Source organism: Rousettus aegyptiacus, unplaced genomic scaffold (genome assembly GCF_014176215.1).
Source record: "Rousettus aegyptiacus isolate mRouAeg1 unplaced genomic scaffold, mRouAeg1.p scaffold_m13_p_5, whole genome shotgun sequence".
In the NCBI taxonomy this organism is placed as follows: domain Eukaryota; kingdom Metazoa; phylum Chordata; class Mammalia; order Chiroptera; family Pteropodidae; genus Rousettus; species Rousettus aegyptiacus.
In genome coordinates this window covers 64,289,826-64,306,815 of record NW_023416308.1, presented here as the reverse complement: position 1 = coordinate 64,306,815, position 16,990 = coordinate 64,289,826, and the positions used below count along the sequence as shown (strand labels likewise).

The following is a 16,990-nucleotide window of genomic DNA, read 5'->3' as shown; positions in this document are numbered from 1 at the left end:
TATGTGGACCACAGAAAAATTATGGAAAATTTGGGATATGTGAGAAGTTTTGGGAGGGTAGTGGTTGCTTTGGTTTCATTTTAGGTTCTGTTTTCCTCAAGAGAAGTAGCCAACTGGTACTGTGGTTAGAATAATATAATGTCAGCCCATATTCACTTCCCAGCTCTCATCACTCTTGTACTACTGTGCTGGCCAGGACTTATAGAATAAAGTTGAAAAGAAGTGGTGATAGCAGATATCCTTGACTCGAAGGAAATATTTTTAATGTTTCATCATTAATTTTGATATTTACTGTAACTTTTGTTAAGTAGAAATTGGATTTTTCAGTTAAAAACGAATAAAATTAACCATCTAAAAAAAAGTGGAGGGGAGAAAAAGAAGCATTAGGGGAAGAAAAGTAAGAGTAAAAATCATATAAGGTAGGAGTTACCTAATTACTATATATCAGTAATTACATAATTCTATAATTATGGATTCCCCGGTAGGTTTTTTTCCCCCCACTACCACAAGTCGTTACTTTTTGTGGGACAGGTTTATTTCTAGCTTATCCTTAGCCCTAAAGGATGTTGTCCTTTGAAGACCCAGTTTTTATGCAGGTGTCTCCTGAAGAACCAGCTTTAATGCTGGTGTCTCCATTATTTGGACCAGGGTTGGACTCCTCTTTTAACGCATGTGCCCTTCCCATGGAGAAAGATCCAGCTAAGGCAAAAGCAGATTTTAGTGCTAACCTCAAAATAACTGCTTCGTGTCTTTTTTTTTTTTTTTTTTTAGCCTCTGATTATTTTCTTGCTTTTTTTCCCCAATTCATTGATACACTTAAAAAAGATAACAGTTTAAATTTGGTTCAGTGTTTTTAGTTCTTTTTCAGAATGGATGTTCAGTATATCGAGGTACTATCAAGTATGGATTCCTCAAAAATGTAATTTTCCTTGAAGTGAATTTAATATTTAATTTGTTCCTAACTAATTATCTTTGTATTGTTTTAAGTGGCTAAGATTACTATACAATGTCATTTTTATTTGGAGAATAAAATTTTACTTCTATATTGAAAGCTGGTACCTACAGATCTCTCAAGGTCTATAGTTTATTTATTCTACAAAAGCCTTATGGCTTCTAGCACAATGCTGAGTATTAGATATGTATTCTCAAAATACTGAAGGATTGATTAACACTCTACTGACAAAATAGATAATATACATTTTTCTTTATTTGATTGTAGTAATCAAACTTTACCTGATTTACTTCTGGTTATTATATTTTGTTTCTCTAGATTTTGAACACATCATTATTTGAACCACCTCCTCCAGGATATGAAAATGTTTCAAATGTTGTGCCACCTTATAACGCTTTCTCTCCGCAAGGAACGCCAGAGGTAAAAACCCGTCATACCCCGTCATACAGGCGAGCAATAATTAAAGATATGTTAAGAGGTTTTTTGATATTATCCAAATTCACCATTTTTGCACATTTATAAAGCTAGAATTTCTTAGTAGGAAAAAAGAATATTATTTTGTGTTCATAACATTTTTTAAGATAACATTTACTACAATGAGATGCAGAAATAAATCCAAAATGTGTATTTATTGATGAGAAGTGCATATACCTGTGTAATCCAAACCCCATCAACATATAGATTATTACCATCACTTCAGAAAGAACCTTTATACCCTTTTCAATCAATTATACACACCCTGAGGCAAACATTTTTCTGAATATTTTTTACCAAAATATATTTTGGTTAGCTTTGTCAATTCTAGAAATTCATATAAATGGAATTATATAGCATGTAATCAATCATTTGTGTTTATTTTCTTTCACTAAACATAGAGTCTGAGATTCATGTTGTTGTATTTATTCTTTTTTTAAAATTTGCTAGTAATTTCCATTTTTACGAAAATACTGTATACCTTACTACTGTTGTATAGCACTGATGAATTTTCAAAGAATTTAAATAAGAGTATTTTGCCATTTTCAAATGAAGAGCATGAATGTTAACTCAGTGAAGCAGTGTGTATGACTGTTGTCTTAAATTTTACAGTCAGTACCTAGATTATTGCACAATACTCTGTTTTATATGTGAAAGCTAAATTTAAAAGAATTGAATATAATTTATTAGCATCTTTTAAAAAATTCTATAGTACTTAACATCAATTTCAGACATATTGAGTTTAGGAGCCTAGATATAGTCACAAGAAAATGCTATTGACAGTTGGGTATATTGACGTGTCATTCAATAGAGGTAGAATCTTGGACTATCATTGGAAACATCCTAAGTAAAAAATCTGCATTTAAATTTGAATTGATACTTAAAAATTTATCTTCACCAATCAAGACTTATTAGGATGATTTAATGTCAGGCAATACCATATTTTTTAATAAGTAGGGTAAAAAAAGTCACATTTTGATTCTTTTCAAAAGTATTTTATTTATTAACTTATTTGTGATTTAAAAACTTTACAAACTTAGAATAGAAGAATGTTTTCTGTTGGGTATATGAAATTTACTTCAAATGAATAATTAATATTATACTAAATGTTAAATTATTAGAAAGTCTTCCTCAAAATTAGAACACTTGTAATTATTTAATAAATTTATAATTTTATAATTGACATGAGATAGAAATAAAGCATATAACAACTGGAAATGAAGAGATAGTATATTTTAGAATTCAGATAGTATATTTTACAACTCAGGTGTACTGAGATCACTTAGACTTATTCCTTGGGTTAAAGTACATTACTATCATGTGTTCATGTAAATTCCTAACTTAATTATTTAATTGCTTTTCTTTCCCTTTAATTTCTCATTTCTCTTCTCATTCTCATTCCTCTTCTCTCATTCTGTCTCCCCCTCCTTGCCCATTCTAATGTATTTATGTCCTTAGCAATGTATGTATTCTTGAAAATACATGGCTTTATTTTAGGTTTGATGGATATTTAGATTTACATAAATAGTATACTTTAGGTCTTATTTGACCTCTTAACTATTTTCAGCTAAAGGTCTTCTAGAAATCTATTCATATTTCCTTAGGTCAAATAGTTCATTACTTTTCACTGTTGCGTATCACTCAATGTATGTGTTTACCATATGTAACATCCATTCTCTCAGTGGCAAACACATGTTTTGCCTGTAAACCTGAATTACCATGAAGAGTTGGAGTGAATATGCTCATACTTGTCGCCATATAAGCTTCCAAATGTTTCTCTGTGTACAGTAAACCAGGCGTGGGATTGCTGGTTTGCAGAGAATACTTAATTTGACACTATCCAGACTATAGAGGTTTATTACTCCCAGTGACACTGTACAAATGTTCCTTTTTCCCCATATTTTCATCAGCAATTGAAATTAAACTTTATAGTTTTTGCCTGTATCTGTTTTATTGTTGTTTTAGTTAATTTATTTCAATTCCTATATTTCCTGTTACAAACAAGGTGCTCATCTCTAAATACTTATTAGTTATTCTGATTTTTCAATCTGTGAAATGATTATTATAAACTTTTTCTTTTCTTGTTGACTTTTTGGCCTTTTTCTTATTAATTTTAGGAGTTTTTTAAGTATTTTATTTCATATTGGTTTAAATGTTGAAAATATATTCTCCTAATTATTACTATTTGTTCACATTATCTGTGTTGTTCATTTTTAAAAATAGATCTTTAATTTTAGTACTGTCTAACATTCTCTGTATGTTTTATGATTAAATAATGAAGATATGATTAATTCATATCTTCATTATTTAAGGTGATATGTCTGTATAACCAGAATAGATGAAGAGTGCTAATACATCTTTATTTTAAAAATAGCATTAATATTACCAGCTTGGAGTTAAATATATACATATATATAGACAGACAGTACATAATAGCAGAAAATACAACCAATTAATTTAAAATAACCATAAAGTATAAAATACGTTTTAAAAATCTTAAATGAATGTGGACTAGTTGATGAACACTGAAATTCATTGAGCAGTAAAAATATTATGTACGAAGAAACAGATTATGTTTCTGGATGAGAAGACGGAATGTTATAAGGAGATAATTATATTTAGTTTAACAGAGCCCTAGAGATTAATTAACTCACACTTTTCAAGTAGGCTTAAACTATTCCAAACTAATGGGAGAGTAGGAGCATGTGAATCTGCATTGGATTGTTATTCGTGTTTAAATATTAGATGGTTTTTCTGGCTGGTGTGCTACACTGGATCACCTGTAACCTATCCAGTGGATAATCAGTTTTTTTAACTGATGTCTGTATGTATGCTTAAGATATTTCACTGTAAATTATCTTTGGATCTACATCTGAATCCTCTGGAGTTTGAAATACTGGGTTTTGCTTTAGCCTATTTGAAATTAGCAACTTGATAATGTCCATAAAACATAGTCTAATGTAGGGGTTCTCAAACTTCAGGTTATCAAAATGATCCAAAGGATTTGTAAAACTCAGATTCGGGTTCCTACTTTCTCGCTGAGTTTCAGTAAGTTCTGGGTGAAGTTTGAGAGTTTGTTACCAACGAAGTCTGAGGTGATGTTGATTCTGAGGGTTCAAGAACCATGCTTTGAAGACTACTGGTTTTTCAAGTCTTTTAACAAGATCAGGACGGTGGAAGCTTGAAAGAAATGGAAAATTCTAGGCTAACAATTTAAGCAATTCTAGTGCAAGATTGTATTTATTCCCAGTTATAGAACAATAGTACATTGTAAAATTTACAAGAAAGGCATTGTCTGAAAACAAAGCTTTTTTTCTAACTCACAGCCATAACTTGCATATCTGTCACATTCGTTTTCATTTTTGAAGTTTACTAACATCTTTAAACTGTCTCCTTCAACCCCTTCTCCATCATAATTTGTTTTGTGAGGATTGCGGATTATTCAAAAGATGGCTACAATTTACAGACATTTAAAAAAGTATTCTCCTCAAAGTTGGTGATATTAAATAGGGATAAATTTCAAGTAGAGTAGTCTTCACTAAAATAAAATCCACTGAAATCAAGTTGGGTAGTTTTTCACAGAAAAGAGTGAACTCTGGTGAGGGCTAACAATTATACATCAGATATACAGTGCTATCATTATTAATATTACATTGATTTTAAGAAGAAATATAAGAGCTAAAAGTAATTCATTTACCAAAGGAAAAATTCAAATGTCATCTCAGTAGACTTGCTCTTTCTATTTAAAATTGTACCCACCTGAGTACCAATACCCTGCCTACTCTAAACTTTGTAAAAAAGTGTTCTATAGCACTATCATCTGTTAATTTCCTGTATAATTAATTTACTTAAGCTTAAACTTTGTTGTTTATTATCTTATCTCCGTGTTGTCCACATGAATGTAAATTCCTTCAAGGTCAAGGATTTACTCTATTCCTAATGAAACCTCTGGGGCTGTTCAGTCAACTGACCAACTCAGGATTTGGGCTATTTAGAATAAGCGGTTATTTTCAAAGCACAGGCGATTACGCAGGTTAACACCTTGAAAAACTGCCTTAACATTCTCAATCTGGTTTAGGGTATTTAAGAGAAAATCTAGGTAAATCTGGGCATTGTTCAGAGGCTATGTGTTGGTTGGAGATGTGTGTGTGGTGGTGGGGGGGGGGAGTTCTGATCAGCTTTTCAAAGCCTTCCAGACTTCCATCTGGCTCTGCAGTCCTTGTCAGCAATCAGGAACAAAGATGAGAGGAGTCTGTAAAGAGTGCTAAATCATAAAGATTGTGATCAGCAAGCATTAGGATATACTCACAAGTTTTAGGGCAGTTTTCTGAGGCAGGGGACATTCTAAACTTGAGTTAGATTAGGAACAGTCAATTGTCTGATAATAGAATGAGGAAACTGGGAACTTTGAAGCTGAGACATGTCTAAAGCCAAGATATCCTTAGTCTGAAGTCCAACCAAATTATCCTCTTCATGATTATAGACCTGAGGCTAAGTTAATCTTCTGTCGTAAGGCTTAATGATTAAAAGAGCAGGCATACAGAGGATAAGGGCAAGAAAAAAAATCCATTCAGAATGCCATTATCTGGACAATACCAGCTTGAATTGGCAGAGGAAAAATAAACTATACTAAAGAAATGAAGTTGATGTGTGGTTAAAAGCTATAGGGTAAGAGGAGGTAACACCCATAACATGAGGGTCCTTTTATCAGGTCCTTCACTAATTCCTAGAACACTGCTGGGCATATAACATAACCCTCCATCTTCAATAAATTTGTCAAATGAATCCTAGAATCAGCTTGAAAACAACTGTATTTTAGTATCTGTTATTAATTTGTTGTACAGTGCCATGAGAAATGTAGTCAAAGAGGAAAACAATGACCAAAATAAAATGATAGAATTTTAGAAATCATCCAGGATAGGGCCTTCAAATTAGGGTATATGAAGACTTCCCAAAGGAAGGCATGGAATCATTTTAAAGAAATGAGTTGTTTCATCAATTTCTTAGTGTATTCTTTCATGGAATTGAGAATGAGCCTCTGGTGAGGTCTCCACCTCCCTAATTATTTTTCTCTTACTTTACAAATGAAAGATATTACCCACACATCCTACAACACTATAAAGCTAATTTCCAAGTTGTAAAAAATCTGTGGGGCTCCAAACAAAGATAATAGTGAAAGATTCTGATAGTTAGATAATGAATGATTTGGCAAGTCAAATGGTTTGCAATTGAATAAAATTAAAGATGAAGCTAATTAAGTTTCCAGCTGATGCCATTAGAATTAATTTGTGTAATAGATTAGCTTAGGATTTTGGAGTTATAACTTGGAAAGAATTTAGATAATTTAGTGAAGATTTCATAGCAAAACTTCTTTCATTTCTGTCTCGAGATTTCTTAGAACTTATGCCTAAAAACAAGAAATGTGAATAGACCTGAGTACTTTCTCATTCTAGAAATTATTTATTCATTCATACATCCATGACCCAATGTTTCACAATTCCATAGCATTAAGAGATGTATTTCAAGTAATATTTGATGTTAAGGTATTTTTTATAAAAATTTATAATGATGTTGTTAGACTCAATTTGATACTACTAATAATTATAATAACATTCCTGAAGAATTTTCTTATAGTCATATTAAAATAATAAATATTTTTAAAAATTCAGTGTGTGTGTGTGTGTGTGTGTGTGTGTGTATTCTTAACCATGGGAAGTTTGATAGTGAGTAATAAGACTTTCAAGCATACCCAGATTCTAGGTAATAGGAACTGAAATGAAATTTAGCATGCTAGAGGTTAATTAAGGAATATTCTCTTGAGATCAGTATTTATGGCAGGGAGGGGAAAGAATCTGGATTAAGCAGAGAGAGAAGTTTCATCTAATGCCAGTGCAAGGACACCCTCAGCTGACCCAATGTGTCATTATGTGGTGTGTGACTGTATTAAAACTCAGACATTATACTTGCACGTAATTATAGTAATGATATGAAACCAGCCTGTAAACCAGTAATATTACCTGACCTTTCTTCTTACCTGGGGGTTGTGAAGACCCAGTAAGCTACTTTTTCTGAATGTACTTCAAAAAGAATAAAGCTTTCATCAAGGGCTTCTTAACCTAGGGTGCCTGGAGCCCTTAAAATTTCATGCAACAATGTGTATATTTATATACATTTTTGGGGAAGAGGGGAACATTTCTATAGTTTTTTAGCCACTATAGAGGAATCAGATATAAACAAAATTTAATGTTAAGTTCCTGTCTCTAACTCAGCTTAATTGCCTTCTCAATTCAAGTTTATTTCTCCTTTTAATCTCTATCTGAGATTCATGCTTTTTTGACCCGCTTTCATTCTGTTGCCTCTTCCCTCTTTCAAAGATGTGAAACAGTCCTCATGCAGAAAAACCTTTTTGTGTTTAATCTTACTTGTAGAAATCATTTGTGATCTCAACAGGGTGATCTTGTATATGTCAACTATGCACGAACTGAAGACTTCTTTAAACTAGAGCAGGACATGAAGATCAGTTGCTCTGGGAAGATTGTGATTGCCAGATATGGGAAAATTTTCAGAGGAAATAAGGTAAAATTCATCTCTTTTTATTCTCCACAAATATAAAGTTAAATTGTATCTAATATGTGTAAAACCATATCCTTAAAACTTTCCGAGGACCATTATCCTCTCATATTCTGTAACATGCCCACCGTATAGGGAGGACACATATATTGGTTATAGACAGGAGTTTTAAATTAGGTTATTGGAATGTGGCCAGTGTAGAAGTTCAAGGAGAATAGAGAAGATATTTCCCATACTTAAAATTATGCCTGTGGTCTACAAAGAAGCATGCATTGGATTTGTTGTTAACAGACCTTTGGTAGCTTTGTTTTAAATATTATCTTTGAAAATATTTGCTAAATTAAAGTAACGAGATAAACCAATTTATCCATTGCAGTTTTTTTTTAACCAAGTTTCTTTTAATATTTAGTAGTTAGTATACCATTACTTATTTTTATCTAATTCAGATCGATCTTTCTCACCACTGCTCTGGATTAGTAGACGGGTTCTGTGCTAGCTCTTATGTGCAGATTCCATGCTCAGATGTTCTGGTGTGCAGTGTTTTTTTGTTGAGTTTTAGATGTTCAGCTTATTGTTGTTTCAAGGGGAAGAGGTCTGGGGACATCTCTTACGCCATGTTTGTCCAAACTCCCATAGCAGTTTTTAAAGTTACTATCACTTGATTCTTTCTCTTTTGTGGGAAGTTAAATTTCAAAAATATTTCCTTTTAACTATAAAGAAATGGAAATCTGGCCTATGGAGTCTAGTCACTTCTTGTGCTTCTAGACTAGTGTAAGGAAACAGCACATACTCAGTACTGCTCATGTTTACATTTTTCAAAAACTACTGCTCTGAGGGCTCATTCTGCTCTGGAAACTCTTTAGAGCCTGTAGTAGAAAAAAGAAAATGCTAGTTCTCTCTGTGATGTTCTTTGTTGTCAGTCTAATGATGAAAGATTAAAGATAAAAAGCTTGGTTACGTACTTAAATTTAATATTGAAAATAGATATGACCAAATTTGAAACAACCAACCTGAGGTAAGAAAAACATTGTGTTTTTCAGGTTAAAAACGCCCAGCTGGCGGGGGCCAAAGGAATCATTCTGTACTCAGACCCTGCAGATTACTTTGTTCCTGGGGTGGCGCCCTATCCAGATGGCTGGAATCTTCCTGGAAGCGGTGTCCAGCGTGGAAATATCTTAAATCTCAATGGTGCAGGGGACCCTCTCACACCTGGTTACCCTGCAAATGGTGAGTGACCAGGTCTCGATTATTTTCATAGGAATCTTAGCGTTTTTAAGTGATTTTAGGAAAAGATGTCCTTTCACAACATACAAAGTACATCTTTTTCTTATCCTCTTTGCATCTAAGTAATAAATTAAAAACTTTTGAACTCTGAAAATTATTGTTCTCTTACTTATTTGGAATCCTTGGGCCTGATGGGTTTTGGAATTTAAAAGTAATATGGTATACATATTGCCATACGTTGCATAATACTCATGTTGGAGACTGGCACAAGATTCAGGAAGCAAGTATATGAATATTTTCTGTAGCACAAAGTGTGAATAATCATACTAAGCTGTGTTAAAGAAGTAATATACATAGATTTGCGTCTGCATAAGTCAGAATTTTCTGTCAAATGAGTTTACATTAGATCGGGTTTTGTTTCCAAGTAAATTTCCTCCTAATTTATGGTTTTCACAGTTTTTGGATTTCCTAGTTGTGGATAAGGGATAGTAGAAAGGAGATTCTATAAACCCCTAAAAAGTCACATTTAGAATATAGTCCAGAAAATGCTTATTGCATGTTTGTTGTATAAAGACAATAGTAATCTCTTTTTTATATATAATTTTTTATTTTTTAGGCGAGGCAACCCTTGGTTGACCTCACAGATTGCAAGGACCTTGTCAGTTTACAATCCCTTATTGTTTTATTCTTCCTAGGTGGTCTCTCATCGGAGTACTAACCAGGCCTGACCCTACTTAGCTTCAGAGATCAGATAAGATCAGGCTTGTTCAGGGTGGCATGGCCTTAGATGACAATAGTGATAACTTTTAGGGAGTGCTTCTTAAATGTCGGGCTCTTTACATGCGTTAACAACCCTGTAAGCTAGATAGTATTATTGTCTCCGTTTGACAAAGGAGGAAAGTGAGGTTAGGAGAAGTAAGTAAGCAATCTACCCCAGATGATCTCACTGCTAAATGAGGAGTTAGGATTCAAATTTCATACAACATATCATTGTTATTTTACCCATAGAAAGAAAAAGCTTTCGCAATCATGTAAAGTTTTTAGTAGATAATTAAAAATTTGGAGAAAAATTAAAATATCTCCTTTATTTTTCTTAAACCTTAAGAAACAGCAGAATATCTGTTTTTATTTTGAGGTAGAGTTTACATGTAATAAAATACACAGATTTTAAGAGTTCGGTTCAATACGTTTTTAAAATGTATACATCTTGGTCACTCAAAATAAAATATAGGTCATTTCCAAAAGTCTGGAAAGTTCTTTTGTGCTCCTTTCTGGTCTATTTTCACTTTCTCCCATCCCCCACTTCCCAGCCCTTCCTCAAAAGCACTTTAAGATGACTGTCAATATTGACTAGCTTGCCTGGTTTTGAATTTCATATAAGTGGAATCGGATAGTATGTGTTCTTTTGTGCCTTGCTCTATTCACTCAGTACAATGATTTGATCTATCCATGTTTTTGTGTGTATTAGTAATTTGTTTTTTTCAATTCCCGAGTAGCATTCTGTTGTGGGACCATACTACAGATCATTTACTCACTCTCCTGATGACAGACACCTGGACTGTGTTCAGAATTTGGCAAATATAAATACGCCTGTTATGAGCAAATTTATACAGATCTTTTTGTGGATATGTGATATGTTTTCATCTTTTGGGGGGGGGTAAATATCTAGGAGTGTAATTGTTGTGCCATAGTACACATTTCTGTTTAATATTACTTTTCAAAAGAGTTATCCGAAGTGACTAATTTTATATTCTCACAAACAATGCTTGAGAGTTTCAGTTGTCCCACATTCATGCTAACATTTGAAATGGTCCTATCTTTTTACTGTAACAATACTAGTAGATGTGATATGAGAATATGTTTAACGTAACTTACAGAGGACCTTTTGAAAAGGATTGAATTTTTATTAGAAGTATGTTCAACTTTTTTCAGAATATGCTTATAGACGTGAACTCTCAGAAGCTGTTGGCCTTCCCAGTATTCCTGTTCATCCAATCGGATACTCTGATGCACAGAAGCTCCTGGAGTAAGTTTGTGAGAAACAGCAGATGGCATAAGTCTGTTTACTGGCAGTCTGCAACTTTTATGCTTTTATCTCTATTATTTGGTACTGAAAATCTCTTGAGGTGGGTGAGACAGCCAATTTTATCACGATTTTATAGAAAAGTGGTTCTGTTCTGGAATTTACTTGACATGTTAGTGTCTAGTATGTGACAGCCATGAAAATGAGCCTTTCAGATCTCCAGCTGCAAGGAGCATAATTGATCAATTACTCCAGCCACTGCACTTTGAAATACATCATCTGTTTGTGTGCAGGCCACACTTCCCACAGGGGCTCCCAGTCAGTAACTGAGTGCATCAGGGAGTCTAAACCAGGCCCGTGACTGGGAGGCTCGGGACTGACTGCCTGTCAGCCTTGCTCCACTAGTGGCTGCCGCCCAATAGTCTTTTCATCCTTCCCTTTCTCTCTACCCTATATCAGACCTGCATTGCTGTCCGATGGCTTTCCCTATCTCCATTACTATCTTCTGCACAGCCTTTTTCTGCCCATGAATTTCTTACTCTCTAATCCTCTTGCTGTCTACTTCTTACGGGACTGGAATAACCCACTGAAAGAGAAAGTTTCATTTTGTTTTTTATTTCATTTCCTCGTCCCCCTCTGCTTTCATTATTGAAATGTCTCCAAATGTGTTTTTGCTTAATCTGGCATCGGAACTCTCCCTTCCTGTTCTGCTTTCTCTCGTCTGCATGTCCCTTTTTCTTCATTATTCTTTGAAAGTAGTATTGCTAGAGACCACAGTGTCTGGCCAGTTAGTCCCTTCTCTTCTTTGAGCTCAAGGCATTCTTGATCATTTCTTTCTAGTATCTGTAAGAAAACTTTTTTTATCTAGTGCAGTGCCCTCAGTTTTACAAGTGGGGAGACTGACATCAGAGAGGTAGAGGGATCTCTCCAATTTAAGAGCAGACTAAGAGTAATCTGATCTTTTATTTTTGGAGGCTCTTAGCTTTACCACATGAGTTAGGATTTAGGATTGGGCACACCTTTTGAGGGCATCATATATTATGCATTTGTCCAAACACGTTTATAAATAATATCTAAATATTTATGTTATTTAAAAGATGCAAGTGATTTTAGCATTACTTCTAATAGTAGAAAACTGTAAGTTACACAAATCTTCCATAATCGATAAGTAGTCAGATACATTACTGGCTATGATAGCATTTGAGGCCATTACAGCACATGTTGTACAAGAGCACTTAACGATGTGGAAATATGCATGTCCAATACTTGTAAATGAAAAAAGCAGATTTCAAAACAATGTATAGTGTGATTCCAATTATGTAAGAGGAATTACATTTACACAGTTCATAATCGTAAAGGTTATAAAGTAAAAAGTTTCCCTCTTACCCATTCCCACCCCAAAAGCATTCAATATTATTAGTGTATAATATATCATTGTAGAACTATTTTATGTATAATCTAGCATATGCGTATTCTTCACTTGCCTTCTATAACTTTTTGTATACTTAATTCTTTGCCGTTTAACTATTGATTATGCTTTTTGCCGTTGTAAAATGCCCATTCATGTTACTTGATGCTTTTTATGTGAAATTTTGTTGTAAATAGGTTAATACATTTAATAGCATAATACTTAAAATTATATTATTAGCCAAACTACCTAGTGTGATAGGATAAATTATTTACTCTCTGATACAGCATTTTAAAACAATATTATTGAGAATTAGTTTTTCATGAAAAGACATTCTTAATAGTTGTTTTAGTATTGGGTGTGCTATAAATTTTAGGTCAAATTGAGCTATTCACATTTCCTCAAATACAGAGGCAGGGAACAAGCATTTGTGTGCAGGCACAGAAAAAGGAGGAAACTGCAGTGTGCTCCACTGCAAAGCCTAGGATGTGGCCAGAGATGATGCTATAAAAGGCAGATTGATGTTTTCCACTCTCAAGTTTGTCTCGAACCTCATTCCTTGATCTACTGCTCTTTAGCAAAGGTACCTTTGGTTCCCATGCTCAAATCAAGAAATAGTCAATCCATGTTCTTTATACAGTATAGGCAGATATGTTTCAGTAGACCTTTAAGAACCCCACTATTCCTAAATATTATCATTACCTCTTTCTCGGTCCCCTACTGAGGGATAACCAGGATTGGTGGCATGTACTGGCTTGTCTACCTGAATCTTTCTACCTTTCTGTATTAAAAAATAGCACGAAGATTTTAGGGGCTGCTGAATGAAGTGAAATCTTTCCTCTTGTTCTTCTCTCCCTAACATGTATGTGTGAAAGTACTGTGTAAAGGATGTCTTTATACATATTTTGAGTGCATTTTATCAGTGGGAGAAATAGCACAATGGAAAATCCCTAAGAGTTCAACATCAAGCTGTCTCTTCAGAGCATGCTGTGGAGAGCACTCTTCAAATGGTTTACTGTTGGAAGCTGGTAACGCAGTCCAAATACCTAACAAATATTTGAATATCAGCTGTACCACTTATCCACCGGCCACATGACTTTGCTGTGTTGCCTAATCTTTCTCAGCCTCATGCTCCTCATTTATGAAGTGGGGATGATAGAGATGACGTCATAAGAGTTGTACTAAGAATTTAAATGGCATATCGTATGCAAAGCACTTTCTCTGTCCTTGACGCGTAGAACCTTTTATAAGCAGACACTCAAGAGAGCAAGTTCATTGGCATCTTAACTTGTAACTTCAAAGTTTTCCTTCAGCTAATACTACTTTTTGTGTTCAACAGAAAAATGGGTGGACCGCCACCACCAGACAGCAGCTGGAAAGGAAGTCTCAAAGTGCCCTACAACGTTGGGCCTGGCTTTGCGGGAACCTTTTCTATACAGTTAAGAGACTGTTTTTTTTTTGTTGTTGTTGTTAACTCTTTTTATGGGGAGTAAACCTTTTTTAAATAAAAAAGCAATCATAAAGGATGACTAAAAACGTAAAACTTAGCTAGTACCACCAGGAAACAAAATCACAAGCTGAAGAGGGGATTATACTTACATCATTATAACTGGACAGTTGGCCAATGTAACTTTTGCCTGTGTACTTTTAGAAATCTTTTAGACAATGATGTAAGATTTAAAAATTGTGGGTGGTAATCTTTTAACCAATATTTTTCGAATGAGTTCTTTATGTTTACATTAGAAAAGTTAAGATGCACATCCATTCCAACAATAAAGTGACAAGAATTTACAATGTGATCGGAACTCTCAGAGGAGCAGTGGAACCAGGTAAGTTAATCATTTGCTCAGCAAACATCGAATGAGCACCTCTTCTGTCCCAGGTGCTGCTCTGAGCTCTAGGACCATCAAAGTAAAGCAACTTTTTGCCCTAAGGGAACCTACATAAATACAAAATGCATAAACATGAGGCAATTTTTGTATTGTGATACATGTTGTGAAGAAAAGAAAAGTAAATGATGCGATCAAGGTTAGTGATAAATAATACCCTTGACTTACTTAGAGACTCAGGGGAGAAAGGGCAGGGAGAGATGGATTTAAGGTGTTTTCTCTGAGTCGTTTGGATTTGTTGACCCCATTTTGCATGGGGAAGTATCTTCGGATAACTCTAAATATCTATATAAAAGATAGCACTCAGGAAATTCAAGTAACCTTGAATTAATGAATCCCTTATATAGCTTTATTATCTATTGAAGTCAATGAAATGTATAGACACCTGATTTCCACAAGATTTCAGATGACCTGGGAATTAATACGTTTTATAGAGTCTTAATTATGTTCCAGTTTTTTGGGAGTTATATGGTTATGTATTCCTGACCCAAATAGATCCAATTAAATTGCATCTTTTTCTTACAAGCAGCCAGTGTTTTTGTTCAGTAATCAAAAATGTTGATATGCTTCCAATAAATACTAAACGATATGTAACTGGCTATTTATTGATTCTTATTCAGTACCTATTTCGTGCAAGCTCTATGCTAAGCTTTGGAGATGAAGGGATAAAAAAAGATACACAACAGGGACAAGGAGTTTATGGTTTGGAGGGGAGCCATACATTTAAGTGTTTGGTAAATGCTTTATCAGATATGAAAAGATCGCCCTGAGTGCTGAGTAGAGGAGCAATTACCGTTCACTATAGAAAACAAGTACATCACATAGAGTGGGAAGTGGAGAACTTACTATGTAACTACTATGTTCTCTTACTCTGAAAATACCGGAAACAAAGTGATAAGTAGTAAGAGAGTAGTAATAAAGAATTATATAAAGATATGAATACAGATAGTTTTATAGTTAACTTATCATTGCAGATATATATTGCATATATACTTATAATTACTGTAATGTGCTGAGGCATATATTTGCGTATCACGTTTATGTTTTCTTCATACGTCAAAATCAGAACAAAATAAGTACTACATTTACACAAGTCTTCAGGACACTTGCTGTCTTTCTGTGAGTTGGGAGTACTTTGTGTTTTAGATACTATTGAGTCATTTGCAGTTTGTATGTTATTGACCTTAAATGACATAAGTAATTTTGCGATAATGCTTTTAGACAGATATGTCATTCTTGGAGGTCACCGTGACTCGTGGGTGTTTGGTGGCATGGACCCTCAGAGTGGATCAGCTGTTGTTCATGAAATCGTGAGGAGTTTTGGAATAATGAAAAAAAAAGGTAATTTAAATAAAATAAGAAGACCAACCTCTCTGAGTCTCAGTTTAATTCTCCGTAAAGCACATGTAAAAATGCCATCTTATAGGATTCTGTGAAAGATGAACAGAGAGGATGGATACATGTAGTCTATATCAGCTAAGAAGCATAAAGTAGCTTTCAATGAATCGTGGTTATATGACTTAAGGTTGGTTAGTTAATTATATTGCTTATTCATTTTCCACTTATTTATATAATAATATTTACATTATTGATGTTTATATACAAATAATAATCTGAAATAAAGGAATTATACTGTGAGTGGTTGCTCTTAGCAACTAAAAAGATAGAGTTGGGTTTCTTCACTAGAAGGTACACAGCAGCACGAGGTCATGAGCCAAAGCTTCCTGGTCTGAAATCTGAGCAGAAATTCTTTGAGCTCTTGCAGCCTCATACCTCAGGTCACATGTACTCAGTAACTGAGGAGATCAAAGTTTATTCAGAAAAATACCGGCCTTCTTGCCTACTAGGATACTGTCAAAAATTCGATATCTGCATTCTCACACACCCAGCTTTGTTTTGCTCTTCAGAATTTAGGTTTGTATTTTTAGCACCAGTACTTCAGTCATTTTACAATATTTATATAAAAGACAAAATAAAATTGAGTTCAAATAGTTGCTTTTTAAAAATAATTGTTAGACACTGAAAGAAGAAAGTACATTCTGTTTACTCTCTACAAACAAGGTGTCCAGGGGATGTAAAAGTTTTGTATTTCTTCAGCAACTATAAAAACAGTAGTAAAAATGTGTTAAATTTGCATGGTAGTTACTTTCTCTGAGGAAACAATGTTTCTTATTCTATTTTGAATCCATAACAACCGTGGAGAAGTTTGCCTAGCTATTTCTGTCCTCATTTTACAAATAAGCCAACCAAAGTTTACAGAATCAAGTAATTCACCCAAGGTTATAGAACTAGTTTGTGGCAGAGTCAGAGAACCAGGGCTTCAACTCTAATTTCTGGCTACCAGTTTACAAAACCATGATGTCTCTCTATAAAATAAAATGTAAAGGTGCTCTATTTGTTTTTCTATTTTAAGAAAACAGAACTATAGAGGTCTGAATTTACATAGTTCA

At 34.0% G+C, this 16,990-nt stretch overlaps 1 protein-coding gene across 1 annotated transcript in view; it reads left to right on the top strand.

The window, feature by feature from the left end:
• The window catches only part of FOLH1B (folate hydrolase 1B), a 45,750-nt gene that overhangs the window by 9,746 nt on the left and 19,014 nt on the right, over nucleotides 1-16,990 (top strand). Inside the window, exons 4-10 of the mRNA XM_016153170.2 lie at nucleotides 1,271-1,372; nucleotides 7,877-8,002; nucleotides 9,037-9,223; nucleotides 11,153-11,246; nucleotides 13,991-14,089; nucleotides 14,395-14,480; nucleotides 15,762-15,881. Coding sequence (XP_016008656.2) covers nucleotides 1,271-1,372; nucleotides 7,877-8,002; nucleotides 9,037-9,223; nucleotides 11,153-11,246; nucleotides 13,991-14,089; nucleotides 14,395-14,480; nucleotides 15,762-15,881 — 814 coding nt within the window. The remainder of the gene's footprint in view (nucleotides 1-1,270; nucleotides 1,373-7,876; nucleotides 8,003-9,036; nucleotides 9,224-11,152; nucleotides 11,247-13,990; nucleotides 14,090-14,394; nucleotides 14,481-15,761; nucleotides 15,882-16,990) is intronic.